This window comes from Trichoplusia ni, chromosome 1, assembly GCF_003590095.1.
Source record: "Trichoplusia ni isolate ovarian cell line Hi5 chromosome 1, tn1, whole genome shotgun sequence".
Lineage (NCBI taxonomy): Eukaryota > Metazoa > Arthropoda > Insecta > Lepidoptera > Noctuidae > Trichoplusia > Trichoplusia ni.
This window is the reverse complement of record NC_039478.1, coordinates 20,703,203-20,721,625: the sequence shown is the minus strand read 5'-3', so window position 1 is coordinate 20,721,625 and position 18,423 is coordinate 20,703,203. Positions and strand designations below refer to the sequence as shown.

Sequence of the window (18,423 nt, the reverse complement as noted above, 5' to 3'; positions counted from 1 at the left end):
ATAATGAAATGTGTTATTGTACAGTTTTAAGAATATAATTGGATTGGGAGGGTCATGTTAGTGGCAGGGCAGTGACTGCTGGGCAAAGGCGCAAAAGTGCAAAGGGCACGGTGGAAGCGAGTAGATGGACGGTAGCGTGGTAATTTGAACGCTTGATTTAATCTGGTTCTAGGAGGCTGAGGAAATGAAATTTTGGAAGTATTTGGGAGACATGAACTATTCTTATACTTAAGGTTATATAAAAAAATGGATGTAAATACTAACTTGGCAATGTACGAAATTTTATTGGCTATGCAAAGTTTTACTTTTAAACTCAATTAGACGTATTAGGCCAAAAATAAAGAGGCAAACTAGCATCAAAGTTTATGTAACGTTTGTTATTCCACGGAATTCGGCTTTCAGTTCCTGTAAACAGATTTTTTATTTTAAATTCTAGTTTACTTGAAAAAATAACCTTTGTTGCATTTTTGGAAGTGAGGGGACGCTTTACATGACGTCTAAGGAATTTCTTTTGCAAACAATCAAGGTACAGGCTCAAGATAAAAAAAAACTTAGAACAAGCTTTGGTGGATCACACAAACGCTTGTCATACACATTGATGGAACTCTCGATGAGTCTTTTGAGTTTGACGAGGTGACATTCCCCCTTCAAGGACCCATAGTACATTCTGTAGTTAAACTTTCATCTGGATTATATCTCCAGACTTAGCCGTTCTCTTGTCTAATCTATCTTAAATACTTCTTCAAGTTTTAAGAGTATTTTTCTGACGTTAAGATAATGGATGTTGTTACTTCTACTTAAAATGTTTTCTTAACTTTGTCAATCCAACAAAAAATAGAGTTTGAAAAATGTTTAAAATATACTAAGGTTGGTACGCCGAAGGAGTTTGTGAAGATTGCAAGTTATGTTAAACCAAGGTTATAAATTTTAAATGAAATAATGCCTGAGTTACTGAAGCGATTCAAAGTTGAAGAGTGGACTTACGTTAAGGCTTATTAGACGTTAAGGGTCACCAAGGCCGTCAATCTTTATGAGTCAAACAAAAATCGCGTGATCACCATTACCAAGAAGTATATTTCATTCCCTACCTAACAATATGGTATTTGACAAAAAAAAATCTGTTTAGCCTGACTGATTTCCCAAAAATATTTGACAATTTTTTTCTTTTATCTTGTGAACAAAACTCTCGTGTGACGAAATGATGATAATATATTTGAAAACCACACTCTCTTAATTACATTACCTTTATTATAATAGAACCTTATTTTGTTTTTTGACCTTGACTTTCCTCATAATAAAAGAAATTTATGCTCCGAAGAAAATAAGATATCAAATCAGTAATATCTTCTTATCCCATAGGAAATATGTTTCTTAATAACGAAAGCGTTGCTATTGTTATTACTTCATTAATATTTCTGAGGGAATTTCTCTGTAAATATTTTCGGAGAATGTTATATTTGAGGATCGGAAAATTTATCACTTCGTTTTGAAATTTTCAAGGTCACAAATACGTCGCGTTTATTATTTTGCTATTTATTTAATACTTAAAACTCCCACACTAATTAATTAAATCTTTGTGTCCCGGGGGATTTCACAAACATTCAAGAAATGCACAAACACGCCCAGATCAAAAAAATAATTCGTGGATATCATATACGGAGATCGAACCGACGACACGCAATGCACACTGAGTTTTAGTGATGATAATTACATACGATGGCCATAAAACCCGTAGGACACCTACTATGTAATCTAGTTTTTCAAAACAATTCTGTCAACAGGCTTAGTTGGAACAAACATAAAACTTCAACCATGTAGCTATCACAGTTCACATGACACAGCCTGAAGACAGTTTTTAAGTTATTGTCTAGGAACCCAAAAATGTCGCAGTAAAAAACAATATTCCTTCTTCTTAATTAATATTAAGGTACGTCGGGGTAACATCGTAAAAGGGTAAAGTACGAAAATTCTCATTTACCTGAGATTTAGGCAAATAATTTTACTTATGGCAACCCAGCGGTGAAGGACAACTCAAGCCGTCCCCCACCTCAGTCTGCCTCGAGCGTTCTAACCGTGTAGTTGTGTGTGAAATGCATTTTTTGCCAACTGTCATTTTCGACGAAGTTTTGAAGATTTTCGATCTTTACCCATCATCTATAACTTTCCTCTCAGGTGAGATATTTATAAGTTTTATACTTGTAATTGTTTATTATTACGTTATTAGTGATGACAAAGCAGTAGATAGTTCATAAATAATGCCATTTCGGATATTTTTGTATTTTCGATCTTTACCAATCGTTTTGATAAGAGGTAAGTTCGGAATACTATTCATTCGATCTTGCCCCGTTTCAAAATCTCATTATAATAGACAGGGGTTCTCAACCTGGGTCAAATTATATCGGTTTAAGTTTGTCATAATAAATTAAAATGATAAAACATTAATATTATTGAGGTTATTTCTGTTTTTGTAATTAAAAGGACTATGGATATTTTAAGAAGTACCTAATTAGGTTCATAGAATAGTCGTTTTGTGTGCAATGGAGTTTTTTTTTTTTTAAGATGATGATGATGATGATGAATGATTATGTTCGTTTGGGAAAGTGACAAACACAAGTGACAAGTGAACATGACAAACTCCTAAATATGCTCTATTCTTTAAAATATCCGGAATTTCATATTTGTTTTTTTACTCAATAGTTTAATTGACATACATTTAGTTGACTTTGGGTTTAAATTTAAATATTGGTTACAGATTAATCATGCCACGAAAATATTATAGAAAATCGCTTCGCGCCACTACTTACACTCAGGAAGATTTAAATGCTGCCTTAGAAAGTATAGCAAAAGGAGAAAAAAGCCAATATGCTGCTGCAAAACATTACAGAATACCAGTATCGACACTCAATGACAGGATTAAGGGTAAAACTAGAATAAAAAGCCAAACCCTGGGTAGACCAACCGCCATTCCTGACGAAATAGAAGTCAGATTAGCCAATGCTCTAATAATACTGGAAAAATGGGGTTTTGGTCTCTCCAGGGTCGAAATAATAAACCTCGTCGAAGAATTTATCAAACTGAATGAAATCGCTACACCGTTTAGGAATGGGAGGCCGGGATCGGACTGGCTGTATAATTTCCGCAAGCGCCATGGCCTTTCTATAAAAAAACCACAGCCTATAGAGCATGTCCGACGACAAATGACGGATCCATTTATTATTGAAGAATATTTTAATTTACTAGAAAAGGTATTGCTGGACCTTGATTTAGTAAACAGACCTAGCCAAGTATGGAACCTAGATGAAACATCGGTGTCTCTTGATCCATCAAAGACTAAGGTAGTTGGCAAAATCGGAAAAGCTTCATCACGCACTACATTTGGCACAGGAAAAGAGAATATAACAGTGTTGACTGCAGTTAATGCTAATGGAGTAAAGTTAACGCCACTTATTGTTTTTAAAGGTAAATACGTTTGGAATCAGTGGATAGCGGACGTAAAAAATGAATACGGTTTTGAATTAGCATATGCTGCTAGTAAAAAAGGTTGGATGGAGACGGACATATTCCGTAATTACATGGAAAAAGTCTTCATTCCCAATCTTGGAGACGAAAGACCTGTATTACTGATTTATGATGGCCACGGAAGCCATGTCGATATTTCTGTCGTAGAATTAGCTACCCGTAATGGTGTTACTATTTTAAAATTGCCACCTCACACTTCACATTTACTACAACCCCTTGACGTCTGCGTCTTCAAATCATTTAAAACACGATGGGATGCTAAGTTGGTAGAATGGCAACGACATAATGTGGGTGTTAAATTACCCAAAAAAGAATTTTCAAAACTGTTTGCAAAAATATGGCACGAAATTAATCCCGAAATTATACGTAATGGTTTTAAGAAGGCAGGAATTATTCCTTTCAATCGCAATACGATTCCTGTTGAAAAGTATGATCCCAGATCTTATAGCAGATGGCTTAAAAGCAAATCTGAAAACGAAAGTTGTGCGTCTCATCATGTAAATATGACGACTAACACTGTCCAGAGCCTTAATAACTTATGTGTTTATGCTATCAATTTGTATTTACATCAAACTGTTATACCACACATGTCTATACCAAATGACACGCTATCTGCTAATACAATGAATAACTGCTTATTTATACATAGTGATTATATACCGGAAAGCTATCAAGAGGAAGAAACTGTTACTAAAGAGCCCGAAGTGTTAACAAAAAATATGCCCAATAAAATAATTATACTCTCTGACATAATGATTAAACCTGGTACTTCAAATGTCCATTCTTTGACCAGACTTTCCAAAAACGGTAAAGAAAACACTACTTTTGTTGCTTCAAATAGTTGTGACCTGCCAGAATGTCTACAAACACCACATAATTTGAAAAAACCAGTTGATTATGAACACACGTTTGAAAATTTACTTTTAGAAAGAATACGACAGACTAGACCCGAAAACAATAAGACCAAGAGAAAGCGTGTAGGTCTTGGTGCTGAAATTATTACACAGAAATGTTTAGAAAACTATAATACACAAATAACGACAAAACTAAAAAATACCAAAGAAAAGAAAAAAAATAAAGTGGTAAACGAAAAACAAGATGAAACCGTTGCTAATCCTAAAATAAATAATAAAAGAAATAAGAAGGAACAAACTGACAATAAATTAAAGAAAATTAAGAAAAGAAAAATTGAAGCTGATACTAAAGAAAATAATAGACAAAAAGGGAAACTCTGTGACAGTGACAGTGATTCGAGCATATCTTCTTTATTTGAATTAGCTGATTCAGACGAAATAGATTATGAAGAATATATAGCTGAACTTTTAAACCAAGAAATAGACAAAGAAAATGATGAGCCCAATGAGTCAATGGGACTACATGATATTGCATATTTTACTAAACAGGATGAATTAAAAGAAAATGACTGGATAGTAGCCCGTTTCGCCACAAAAAAAAGCTTAAAACATTTTGTTGGCAGAGTATTATCGATTGACAAGACGATACCTACCGTCAAGTTTTTACGTAAAGTTAAGGATAGTAAATATAACAAAGGAACAGTATTCACTTACCCAATAATTGACGACATTTGTACCATAAAACATAGTGATGACATAGTGTCAATATTGCCAGAGCCACAGATTTTAAGGCGGGGTCAAATTATATTTGACATCAATTTCAATAATTTTAACATACAATAGTGATTATAGTTATATTATTACTTATTTTTAATTATTATTGTAAACTTGCACAAAAATGATTGTGCCAATTTAAGGTGGTAGCTCAAGGGTAGACCGCAAAATTCAAATTTCTAAGTTTTTTGTAATTTGTTTGTTTTTTTTTTTAATTTTTTTATATTGATTGTTATCCTACCCGTAGCGGTTATTATAAGATGCTAAATGAGTACTAAGCTATGAAAAATCTCGTTATAATTTTTGATAAAACAATGAATAACTGGTTTCATGGTGTGTTCAAAATAAGACTGATTTAAGTATAACATTTTTAGTTCTTTAACATTGTTTTTATTTTTAATATTTACCAAATAAAACGGTTTGCTTGTTCCTTTTGATTGTTACGTTATTAACATGAGCCTTTTATAATATTTTTGAAATGTTGTATTTTTCTGTAAGTGTATTGTGCAATTATTGTTTGATTATTATAAATATAATTTGTACCTATTGGCAAATTTTGTTTCCATTCATGTCCTAGTTATGATTACTACTACGTCAACATTTACTTACACAGCTATTATGATATTAAAACAGTTGGGAACCCCTGTCTGAATTTGGTAGAAGTGGGGTAAGACCGGAATATAAAATTCATTATTTTACAATATTTCATACTTCTTCTTACTTTAAAGTACTTTGATGAAGAAACATGTATACTTTTACATTCTTTACACAATTTGTGAGTGAATCCAGTGACCTAAAACAAAAATTTAAAAAAGTACCCCCAATTGTCGGTCTTCCCCCCTACATTACGATCTTTACCCGTTTTCATTATTTTCGTTTATGTGTATATTTTTATTAATATTTATATTAATATATAAGAATAATGATTCTTTGCCTGGTGTAAAGTAAAGTACAATCTGTTGGTTCTATTGAAAGTTCTATAGTTTGCTGCTACATTATGTGTTTCGGGTTCATATAGATGCTTAAAACAAATATACCTCATCTCATCAAAATCGCGTTCGATGTTGCCCCGATCTACCTTATGTTCATATTTCATCAGACAATTTTACTAAGAAATTCCTTACATGTCAACTAATATTCGCAATAATTACGCATCTCCAAATATTGTCCAAATAAGAATTTCTGTAATAACATGCCTTCCAGAAAACGTTGATTATTTCCTGATATAAGATGTCTGTACACGATGCGACGTTAGGCTCGGATGTATGACCACTTTTGGTCTCAAAGTTTTAAAATTTTTAAAGATCTCTGAGGATTCCATAGAAATAGAGAGATTTTTAGATGGGTTGATAAAATTATTTTATGGTGGGCCATCTTCAACCTAGACCGCATAGACGGACAAACAGCGGTGCCTCAGTAATTTGGTTCCATAATTAACCTTAAGATAGAAAACTCTGAAAACAATCTCGTAAAAAAATTACAAATAAAATAAAAGTCAAAACACCTCAAAAAAAGATCCACGCAGGTATCGAACCTGTAACATATGGCCCACAGTGGTCGTTAGCATGGAGACCTATCCCTTTCGGCTATCCATGTTATCAATATTCTCTGAAGATTACTTTCGTCTCACCGTATAGAGAAGGCTTTAGTTGCGTAGCCTTGGGCACAATATATGTAATTAATTGTAACAGACTACATAAAATTGATTTCGTATATTATGGTATTTTGTAAGATCTGTGTTTTAATAATAATCTTCAGCCTAGCCTTTTAAAAATATCTTGGAGTCGGCTAACCAAGGTCTGCAGCTTGGTAACATGATACCTAAGACTGGTTGCCAGGTTTTCCTGAATAGCAGTAACGACTGCCAAAGAGTCGAACTATAAACACAGCTCTGGGCCTCACAATATCACCCATTTTTGGACAGGCCGTATCGAGCGTAGCTTAACTCAACTTGTGCAATTGTAGCTTAGCTACGAGCTCCTCAGTTCAAATAAGTGATATTTATCAGAAGGCTTGGATTTATTTTGAAGGGCTCCAGACATGCGCAACGTGTTATTAAATTCCTTAACGCTTGAATATTAGTTTATGAATAAAACACGACTCTCGCGTAAGGAATCTTTACGTCGCGCATAAAGATACACAGACTCATAGCAAGCATTCGTGAATGGTCCTCCGCGAGGATTGAACCCGCGACACAGTCTCTGACAACAGGTACATCAACAATACGAAAAGAAAGACAACCTCTTTTCCTTACTAACCAACTATCCATACCACAGTGACCACTTATTTACTATTTTCTTATGCCTAAACCATTCTTCTACGATTAAATAAAATATAAAAGAAGTTTTTACTCACGTTTGAAGAAAAGAACAACAATTACTATTTATCGACTAAGTTAATACTTGTTCCAGTAAATTGCTTTACGAAAGCCCTAAGCCTGTGAAATAAGTTAGCGTAGAACGTGTTACTCAAATTAAAACTAGTAGCTTTAACTTTTTTTGCCTAGAAACACGAAAATGACCCCACGACGAAAGAAAAGACAGCCGAAAATAAACCGTCTTGCTTGGGTATAAAGATGCTTTCAGGTTGAGTGAGCAAGTGTTGTAAGATAGATTACACATCATTTACCAATTAGGAGTTGATCGATTTGAGGAAAGTTTTAGATGAATTTGTGGTCTCGTAAAACTAGAAAGAGACTGATATAATTAGTTCTCTAGTTTCATAAATGTGTGATAAATTGGATAAATTGTAAGAAATTAGGAAAATAGTGTTATTAGTCATTTAGCAAATAAAACCGGTCAAAACCGAGTCGGCCTCCCAATACTGAAGATTCCGTACAAAGGGGTGTATTTTGTGACTTATTAGTCCATTTTTTTAAGAGAAGTCCATTTTTTAAGACGAAAAAGAAAAAATAAAATTATAAAAGTCAGCATTTTTGCAATGGTTACTAAGGAGATGGTATAGTAAGCTTAAATTGAGTCTGTTCTACTGCCACCCTAGAGGAAACCCGCCATTCGAAAAGGGTAAAATAGTTTTAGCGCAAAAAAGTGATTAAGTGGTTATTGTTTGTCGTCGATAAATTTGTTCTTTACTCATTTGCTCTCACAAAATAAAAATAAAACTTTCAACCCACATTGAACAGAAAAAAAAACAGAAAGTTACGATACTTGGCAAATTCAAATTTTCTAAAAGAAAATTCACAAACGATGCACAATTTTAAGACGTTTACCCCGGAAACGGACTAAAAGGAGCGCGTTATTTTTATTATATATTTTAATACTCTGTATGTATACTCAAACTTCTACGCTTAGTTGACAATATTATGTAAACGTTCATGCTTTGAAACACTTGACACTTATCAAATTCCCTTTTTAAACGTAAGAAAAATTTTCTTAAAACGTTAGAAGAGAATGCTCATTTTCTTGTAAAATGTTAAAGTAATTTATTCAAAAGAGCTTATTAAGTTTTTGACATGTGTCTCTAAGTTGTTATTTTGCTTTTTAAATTAGTTTGCGGTTTAAAATTTTTAAATATTGCTTGCTACCAGCGAACTAAGGATGTTCTTTTTAAATTTTGATGAAAACGTCTTAAGTAGCGGTATCATAGTTTTTTTGCAGAACAGAACTTGTTAAACAGGAACAGAACAGAAACAGAAACAGAAACAGAACTTGTTAAAGTTATGCTTCTTGCTAGAGCCAGCTGCGCAGGGCATATTATAGTGCATAAACCAGGGCTCATTCCCTGGTCCATTCTGTTTCTATGTTCCAATAGATTAATAGGGCAATCCAACATAACGCGAGCTCAATATTTTTTACAACCACTTTTGTCATAATACTGTTTCCTGTCTCGATGACATGATAAGAATTATCAGTTTCGTAAATCCTTTACTTAAAAATACCTAATGTTAGGTTAAAGACTTCTCACATTCTTCGTCAATCGTAGACCAATTTTTGAAAAAATCTTCGCAAAATTGTTCTTCAAATATTCTCTAAAACTATTCCCAAACGCTTATTACTTCAAACTCTAACATCTGTTGTAATTATTATAAACGTTAAGCTTAAAGAGTTTTGTTATACACATAGTAAACATTTTAATGTTTTGTACGAACATTAATGCTCAGTTTAACTTTTTATGAGCAAATAATAGAAAATAAAAAGCGCAATACTCGCAGAAAATGGCTATCACGCGCTAATCTTAGTCATTACTGGTCCGATTTAAAAACTCTTTCCCTGCCTTGCTTCCATATTAATAATATTATTATTTCCTGGTGTTGTCCACTTGCTGTCAAACGTGGCGGTATCATAGGTCCGTCGGCAAATCCAGTAAGCGCCTGCTGTACTCTGGATGCCTCATGTCTGTCCCTTAGTGAGTGCCTGCTCTACTCTAGATGCCTCATGTCTATCCCTCCGTTGAGCGTGGGTGAATGATCACTCTTGCATAGTGCATACATCACATTTTAGATTAAAGTTCTCAACAACGCCTCTGTATAGGTATTAGAACTGTGTTCCCATGAACGCCTTAAAAAATTACCAGGTGTCTTCCCATGAAATTATCGATTGAATGGCAAGAGATAATTTTGCTTCAACAGCGTATTATACAAGCTAAATTCAGCAACAACACAAACCAAACCCGAACTCCGCTATGAAACTAAACATGAATATAGTTAGGTACAGCATAATAACAGATGCCGCCGTCACGGCCGCTTACCGTGCGAGTGTCGTACGACATTAAACGGTCCACTGGGCCGGACTATACTGCGAATGTACAGGTTACAGTAATAAACTAGCTAGAAATATTAGACTGGAATTATACGATGTCTAGCATGGCTCTGGAGTGTGAGAGGTGAGAGGGAGATGGAGATTGGGTAAAGTGGCTTTCGCTCTGAAGGGGGAGAGATAAAGTTGTTAATGTTTTAGGTGAGAATGAAATTGTTAGTCTTGGATTTATTTTGAAGTTTATTAATTTCTATGTGGAGATTTTGGAGCATATCATAGAGGAAGGAATGAAAGAAGGAAATGTGTTTGCTTGCTAGGAGAAGAAAGGATAGAATAGAAAAGAGAAAACTATCAAATTGAAATGATAAAATAGAACTAAATACCTCGAATATACTGGTTACAGTTATAAACTAGCTAGAAATATTAACCTGGAATTATACGACGATGATACTAGGGGAGGACGGGATAAAGTTGTTAAAGATTTAGGTTGAAATTTAATTATTGGTGAGTAATGACATAACATATATTATTAATAATATGAACGTGGAAATTGTTGCATATCATAACAGAACATTTTACAGAAAACAGGTAAAATATTTATATCTAAATCACCCCAAAAATCCAGATTAAATGAAAAACCATAAAAAAACACCGAAAATAAAAACACGAAATTTTATTCCTAAAACCGATAGAATTTCAAATAGGTACATAAGGGTAAATGCCGGCAAATCCCATTAACGTTTTCATATAAAAAATATTCAGCGAAAAGCAATTTCGATACACAAAAAAACATATGGCTCAATCATGAAACACGAAAACAGCAATCATGAAACTAGAGGTACCTAGGTACTTACCAATTTCCAATCAGTTATCGATAAAAACACTGACACATATTTAATATTATAATCGATAAAAACTTGTTTATTTGCCATAAGAGACGGTCACTCGCGCGAAATATCGAAAAACAGTGCGTTCTATTGTCGATATGGTTCGTTGCATCGACATCAAAATTGTATACGTCACTTATCATTACTTTGTTCTAACGACGTATAGAAATAGTGATGTGATTGTTTCATACTTATTTATCGATACCCTTGTTTTTCAACCAAGCGACCAAAACTAGTATGTTTCTCGTGTGGCTCAAATAAAATGAAATCAAATATGTTTATTTTCTCAAAATGCGGAAAGTAAGAGGGAGAAGAATAGGGATGAATAGTTATTTAAAAATAATAGATTTGTATCTTTGCCTTTATCTGAACAATAAAAACTAACAAATATAGACTGTTGTAAAGTTTATGGCTTGTGCAGTATAAACGAACTTTTAATATTCTAAGTCATATTTATTTATTTGTTTTGACATTTAAATTATCTAATTCATTAATAATGACATTAACCTAACCTACTCATACAAAATTAACGAATATGATTCTATGTCGGCTGATACTTAATGTGGACTGGGAGTGGATAGAAATTAAATTGTTTATCTGCTATGTTTACTAATGATAGGACATCAAAACTGAAGTGTTAAGCAAGCACTCGATGATTTCAGTCGGGTTTTCAGTACAATTGGGTAGAATTGAATTGTAAAGCTAAATACGAAATGATATAGCTTTAAATAAATTGGAATAATACACCTAACTCAAGTGTTTCGGTAAAAGATGTCCAAAATTGAATAATTTGAAAAAGAAATTAGCTCTCCAAAAGAAAAAAAAATTGTATTTTTGAAAAAAGTGAAAGAAATTCGTTATGGTTTTCGAATGTTTATTTAAACAATTCAGAAAAGTTTTATAAAACAAAAACAAAATGATGAAAAATTTACACAAAATATTTCATAAGTCATGGTTTACCCAGAGTGCTCCTCTTAATAAACAAGGTAATACTAAAAACATTACTGAGGACAAATATTGAACAAAACTAAAAACTATCGATTAAAATCAGTGTACATCACTAAAAGTCGTTTTATAACAAGTCAAATTAAGGATTTTGAAAGTATAGGCGTACGTTGACAGGTGAAGACAAATAATGACAAAATTTCTCTTTAACATCATTATTGCTATCTTCACGAAGTATAGCAGTCAGTAGACCTTGACTTTATATTAAAATGTCATCGTTATAAGTGAAATGGTATAAAATGTAAGATTTCAATATCAATCAAATTAGCCCTAAGTAAATCTGTAACGAACTTTTTATTTGTCACTGAGAAAATGAGAGAGCACACACAGAATTGTCTCTTTTTTTCAATTGATTCCTGAATTATGTTCTGTTGACAGTGCACGTTATAGTTCAAATTGAATGTCTCATGATAGTTAGATCAAAAATGTATATCTTGTTTCTTTTTCTTGTAATGTAAAGCAATCAGTACACTTATTTATTTAACTGCTACTCTACCTATACTCACCCGTATTTATCGGGATCGCCCGACTAGTTTTGGACCAAGCCAGATTTCATTGAGTCGATTTCTGACTTCCCATTCCGCAGTCGCGTCATCCCATGATTCAGGGCTTCGGTCCGAAACTAATCGAGCGATCCCGATAAATACGCGTGAGTAAACCATTATCATATAAGTTATTATGAATACGACTTACGAAAATTATTATTAATATCATGATACTAGTGCTTAACTCTTTGTCTCAACGTTCGCATCATTTAAATGTGCAGTGCATACTGCGGGGTATTTCGGATCTTTTTCACAAATAAAAGCGTATACATTGTTACACCACAAATCGATCAATAAACTAGTACGATATATCGCGCCACAGTATTCCCCAGTTGTGGCATTGTTCGGTTCTCCAGGAGAAAATTTGGAGTAACCCGCTTCCCAAAGCGTTTGACCTGGAAAGAAAAGCGAGAAGGTCTATCTCTCTTAAGCTAGTGCAAGAAATATCGTGTCTTCATGGTAAACTGGCAAAAGATCTTTTCGTAAATTTGAAGGAAATACTCAAGATGATGAAATAATCTATTCTAAATCTATCTAAATAATCAAATCTAAATAGAATTTAGATTTATGTCCTTCCACCCAATTTTATGATAGGAAAAAAATATCAACACCAGTTTTTAAGTATTTTCTGTCAAAGATCTTGTAAATTGGGTTAAGATCCCTCAAAATTTGATTTTATTAAGCAGTTTTTTACAAACGAACTTTGGTAAAGATGATTGTCATAACATTGGATGTTTTTCTTTTATCAACAGTTTGACAATTTGTAAACACTTTTTGTTTCTCGCCGATGAAAGACATTACAGCATCTCGAGGCAGTTTTTATGAACTGCTATACAGAGACGCACCAAGTATTATCAGAAGCCTAATGTAATGAAAGCAGTAGAACATGCAAAGATGCTCGTTAATTAAGCGAGCTCAGATGTATGAGGAATGCTACGCTTCGAAAGCATACTTTACTTACTCAAATATTAAATAGTTTAACAATTTGTATACGTATGTTACCATGGATGGTCCTCAGTTCTCCTTGTTCGCCCCAATTTGCAAAGCCAATGAAAGCAACATCTTTCCAGAAGATTCCAGTCATCTTAACTGCAGGATATTTAGCGAACAGTTCTTTTAGAACCTTCGCTTCAGTTTCGCTATTGATTATTGCAAGATGGCCGCCTTCAGCAGAGCATACGAAGTTAGCTCTCCAAAACGTACGAGGTTGTGTGTGGAATTTGTAGCATTTGTTCGTTCTGGTGTCTAAACGATATTCTGGAAATGAATATATTTGTAAGTATCTATAAAATCGTAAAAAAATTAAAATTGTCTTGACTTTAAGTCAAGACAATTTTAAAATGCGATTATAAGTGTTTAGACGAGTGCAGAGTATATCTTTGGTCTGGCATTTTGAGGAAAGTACCAGACCGATCTGAGCAATCCTGTGCCAGCAATTGGCATGCATGCATCAACTAGCTCATAGGGTTCAACTATTATGGAGAAATTCATACGATATTGATGTAATATCGGTAGTCTAGAGCTACTAAGTCAAACTGAACCAAGAAATATGAAAATACAAGAATTTATTTTCCTACTTTAGTTGCAGACGTACCTGAATCAACAGTTCCACATTCGTTGGCTTCCTTTTCAAGTTCATATTTTCTATAACAAATGTATGGGCGTGTTTCTTCACAAGAACGATCAGCTAAATCTCCATGGTGATTCAATGTTATACAACTTTCATTGTTGCCCAAATTGTTGGGCTCATCCTCAGCCCAAGTTGCAGAGATTTCGGCTAACGGGATACCTGGATAAAATAGATATTATTTTAATAATGATGTCTATTATTTAGGTACAGAATAACACTTCCTCGGTCCTACGTGTAGGATATCCAAAATTCAGAGATCCCCATAATGACAAGCATTCGTGTGATAGAAGAATTCTTGTCCTGAGACAAGGTGTCTTGGTGCATATGACTTGAATGTTTGTGAAACCGCGACGTAGGGACCCATTTTTTTGGTTTATGGTTAAAAAAGCTATAAAGCATTGAAAAAGGTCTTTTACTACGTCATTTTTTTGCAAACGAATTCCAAAATAAAAAATCTACAAATTGGTTCTCCTGTTTAGGATACCACTAACGAACTCAAAACTAATACAGAGCTAGATCCAAAATTAGTCAAAAACATATCTATTCCATTTCCTTTAGACAACAATCTTTGATCTTCAAATAATAACTCTGTCTAAGAAAAAAAAAACAGCAAAGTTCTCACTTAACTAACACATGAAGAAAATCCTGTACACTCAAGTATTATACCAGAGTCGTGTCCCTAAATTGATGTTAGAATGGTTTCAGGTTCTAATTATGGTCGTACTGTTCACCGCATGTTAGTAAGGATACCATTTGTGAGAAATAGACATAATGCGTAATATGAGTAATCTGAAAGGGTGCTTATAGTAGTAATTGAAAGCTCAGCGAAATGCGATGTATTTATATAGACAAGGCATTTCAGCAAAATGATTTGAAACTTACCTACTAATGTTTGAGTATTTGAATACGACCTGCCTAGTGCGAGTAGAATTAGCGACTCAAGAGGCCAGTTCAAAGAAATACTTTGCATTAGTTTATACATTTATACTCGCAGTTTTAATTTTTTTTGGACTTTAAAAGAGACTGCGTTTGTTTGAGTTTGTTTTGACATTTCTTCTCAGGGTAGTCGGATAGGAAAATATTCAATAATAATAATTTATAAAAGATAGGCTAGGAGGTAAAGAAAGGTATGCTTTCTCAAAAAATATCTTTATAAAAGGTATGATATATTCTACTTGCAGAATAAATGATTTCATTTCATTTCACTGAGGATACAGAGAAGATAAAGAATTGAGTTAAAACATTTAAAAACAAACACATGAGTTTTTTGTTAATCTATTAATTATTTAATTTAATTAATTTAAAATTCTTGCCTTCAATAGTATAGTAGTCTCCTTGAGAAAAGGTCGCATGAATACCAGTAAAAATTTCACTTTCGGCAGAGAAGAAATTCTTTAAAATGTGAGTCATTTCAGCATCGATTTCTGGTGTCGTCGGTGAAGCTAGAGTTGCACCTTGAAATGAGTAAAAATGAAATCAAATGTTCTGTACCCAAAGGGTAAAACAGAGTCTTATAACTTATACTCCACAGTTTGCCACCTGGCTATTTCTTATTAACTGTCTTTGCCGAAAACTAACAAGTACGAGACCCGTAGAAATTGGCTTAAAATAACTTATTTTTGGCATGAAACACTTATTTACCAACTTAAACGATACAATGATTAACTATAGCGTATTTTCCGTAAGTGGCTTATATGCCGGCTGGGTCAATCAAACAGTGTGATCTCCGCTTCAGCTCATGATTAAAGATTCCGGTTGGGTTCGAAACTGGCCGGGAGATCCCAATAAATACGCTTAAGCAAACAGTATCATTAGAGTATGGATCATATTATTACCATGTTACCAAACTGTACCAAATTACATTAACATTTCTAATAGTCTTTAAGCTTGGATTATAATATACGATACAAGTTTTTCAAGAAATAATTACATTTAATAAAACTTACCTTCAAGATTGCACCTCAAACGGGCATCGAACCAAGTGGCGGGGATCACAAAATGTTTAAACCAGGCCATTGCGACTGTACTGAACGTGTAGTCGCATCTAAATGAGGATTCTTAGAACAAGAGAAAAATAACAGGTATTTCATTTAGTCTAAGAATATGTGTGATATCCGTTACAAAAAAACTATCTATCAAAGTTAGCCTTTTTTCGGATGCGAAATCATCTTTTAGTTGAGCGGAAGAAAGTGTCAGACTCTGTCTGACTAAAACCCACCCATATTCCTTGCTTTACCCTTCGTGTACCAGGGTCACGGTAACCCTTTCGGACAATCCCGCTAGTCCAGCAGGATCCAGTTAGGCTAAGTTCGAGTTTTCAATACTTTCCTTACATAACCTTGTTTGCACCTAACAGTAATTTGATAATAGATTCACTGCAGAATTGCAAAGTTGTGGAATATGTGTTAATTACTCAACTACTTACCTATAAATCGAATAAAAAGAATTAACACAATCAATCTTAAACACCACTTCATTTTGAGAGCCCCCTGATAGTTGTGCTACTAGTGTTACAAAATACGGGTAATTTCAATAACATTACTATGAAAAAAGATACGGTTTCTAAAAACTATGGTGTTCAAAGTTTAGTGCAGAATAAACGATATATATGCTCTATACTAGCTGTTCTCGTGTTTTCATACCTAGATGTCAATTATAGTTGCAAAACCATTACCCTCTTTAAATTCAGTCGGATCAAAGTGGCCTATGTGCTAATCCAAGTTGTCAACCTAATAAACGTACACACGGACATATAAACACTCATACTATCGCATTAAATATTTGAGTTTGATTATTGATCAGAAGGGAGCTTGTCATTATATGGCATCCGGGATTCACAATTTAAAGAGCGAAAACGCGGACAAACTCGCTATAAGATAGATGATCACCCATCCAAGGATCGACTGTATCAAGTGTATCTTAACCTGTGATTAACTTTAGCAGTTGTACTTTAGCTCGAGTCAATTTATTTGTCCTTATGTATTGATAGGAAAAAAAGGTTTGTAAAACTCTGTCCAAACTAATTAAAACCCGTGTTATCAATTATTGATAAAATCAATGGCTTTCAAATGTATATTAACGGAAACCCATTTATAAAGCCATCACTTGCTTTATAAATGAGTTTTTGTTAAGTATAATTAATGAGCTATTGTGCCTCCTTGCTTAAATAACTATTTTTCGATGTGTCGTAATATATTCGTGTCGTATTCAATGATGTAGGGTAGTGAAATTAATTAGTAAGTATACCGGTTGAGAATCAAAACATTGTATGGGAATAGAGACGTTTACTTTTTTTTGAGTTTATATTGTTTAATGTCAATTATGATTTAATAAGAGTGGGATTTTTTTTTTGCAAAAAAAAACGAGAGATTCTTTAGTGTTTTTAGACATATGCCAAAAATGGAAGCTTTTTGGATTCATGTCTGTCTGTCCATCCGTATGAAACAGTCACTTTTGCCCGAAACTAAATATAAATACTATGCTGTGAATCTTAGAAGTAGTGCGATGTATCCTATAAATTGCATAAAGACTTTCACTCAAAAAAAAAAACGTTAACAATACATCTCTCTGAAGTTTGATCAAGTAATCAGTATTAAATCATTCCGTGAATCGAAAGTTTCTTCCAAACATTTAAGCTCCGAAACGCGAACTTTTTAATCCAATAGCTTAGTAGGGATCTTGATTATTTTATCTTATTTGTTGAAAGGGTCCAAAGTTTACAGAATCAATAATAAATTGAATTAGACATTGCTTAACAGAGGACTGGGATACACTTGAAGTAGAAAGATTTTTTTTTTTTCACCCACTGTTATCTGATCCCAAGCTAAGCAGAGCTTGTGTTATGGTAACCAGACAACTGATAAACTTACATATATATTTCTAAATACATACATATTATAGGTAAATTACACCCAGATGAAAATGGAAAGAGGACTGGGCGCTCTTTTGCTCATAGTTCGCCTCAAGACTAAGAATGGTTAACACTTGTGTCTGTGAGTTTTGTTTCCGAGTGGCCGTGTTTAAAAACATTGTTGAACTTTTTTGTAAGGTCTGATGGCTAACAAAAAAAAATGCAGTGGAATGCCCAAATTTGCCCAATATGCCCAAAATTGTGAGAGTTAGGAATTAATCGCCTAATGTTTAGACTAACGTAGAGGGTTATGATAACGTTTTTAAATAACATTAAAACAACTGAAAACTTATTCGTTATCGCATCACTAAATCAAGCTAATCTGAATAATTAAGTTTTAAATTAAAGTGAATTGAGTAAGTTGGGCCTTTACCGACAAGAGGTCATTTTATTTTCCAAGTTAAAAAAACTAAAATAGGGCGCCTCAAGGTAATAATATAATATTATACTAGCTGTTGCCCATTGGCCCGCCGGCTACAATTTTTTTTAATAATAACTACTCCCGCTCTAAGGAATGTAATCCTTGTATCGCGGGGGGTTTACAAACATACAAATCACATGCACAAAGACACCCAGACTCCCAG

The 18,423-nt window shown here is 33.6% G+C and overlaps 2 protein-coding genes across 2 annotated transcripts; one reads left to right on the top strand and one right to left on the bottom strand.

The window, feature by feature from the left end:
* Nucleotides 1-1,739: 1,739 nt before the first annotated feature.
* LOC113498807 lies at nt 1,740-6,224 on the top strand. Its single transcript, XM_026878951.1, has 2 exons — nt 1,740-2,172; nt 2,753-6,224. Exon 2 carries the CDS (start codon nt 2,760-2,762, stop codon nt 5,214-5,216), a length of 2,457 nt encoding a protein of 818 aa, XP_026734752.1. The 5' UTR covers nt 1,740-2,172; nt 2,753-2,759; the 3' UTR covers nt 5,217-6,224.
* A 5,492-nt stretch (nt 6,225-11,716) lies between these two features.
* On the bottom strand, nt 11,717-16,520 carry LOC113497384 (macrophage mannose receptor 1-like). The gene is made up of 6 exons (XM_026876960.1): nt 16,355-16,520; nt 15,876-15,986; nt 15,243-15,383; nt 13,894-14,088; nt 13,302-13,556; nt 11,717-12,694 (listed from the first exon to the last, which is right to left on the bottom strand). Exons 1-6 carry the CDS (start codon nt 16,404-16,406, stop codon nt 12,480-12,482), a joined length of 969 nt encoding a protein of 322 aa, XP_026732761.1. The 5' UTR covers nt 16,407-16,520; the 3' UTR covers nt 11,717-12,479.
* Nucleotides 16,521-18,423: the final 1,903 nt, after the last annotated feature.

Excerpts from the sequence above, each read along its gene's own strand:
- LOC113498807 (XM_026878951.1), top strand. The coding sequence starts at position 2,760 with ATGCCACGAAAATATTATAGAAAATCGCTTCGCGCCACTACTTACACT.
- LOC113497384 (XM_026876960.1), bottom strand. The coding sequence starts at position 16,406 with ATGAAGTGGTGTTTAAGATTGATTGTGTTAATTCTTTTTATTCGATTT. Across the intron at positions 15,987-16,354 it reads TCTTTTTATTCGATTTATAG|AATCCTCATTTAGATGCGAC; the intron begins GTAAGTAGTTGA and ends TCTTGTTCTAAG. Across the intron at positions 15,384-15,875 it reads TTTGAGGTGCAATCTTGAAG|GTGCAACTCTAGCTTCACCG; the intron begins GTAAGTTTTATT and ends ACTCATTTCAAG.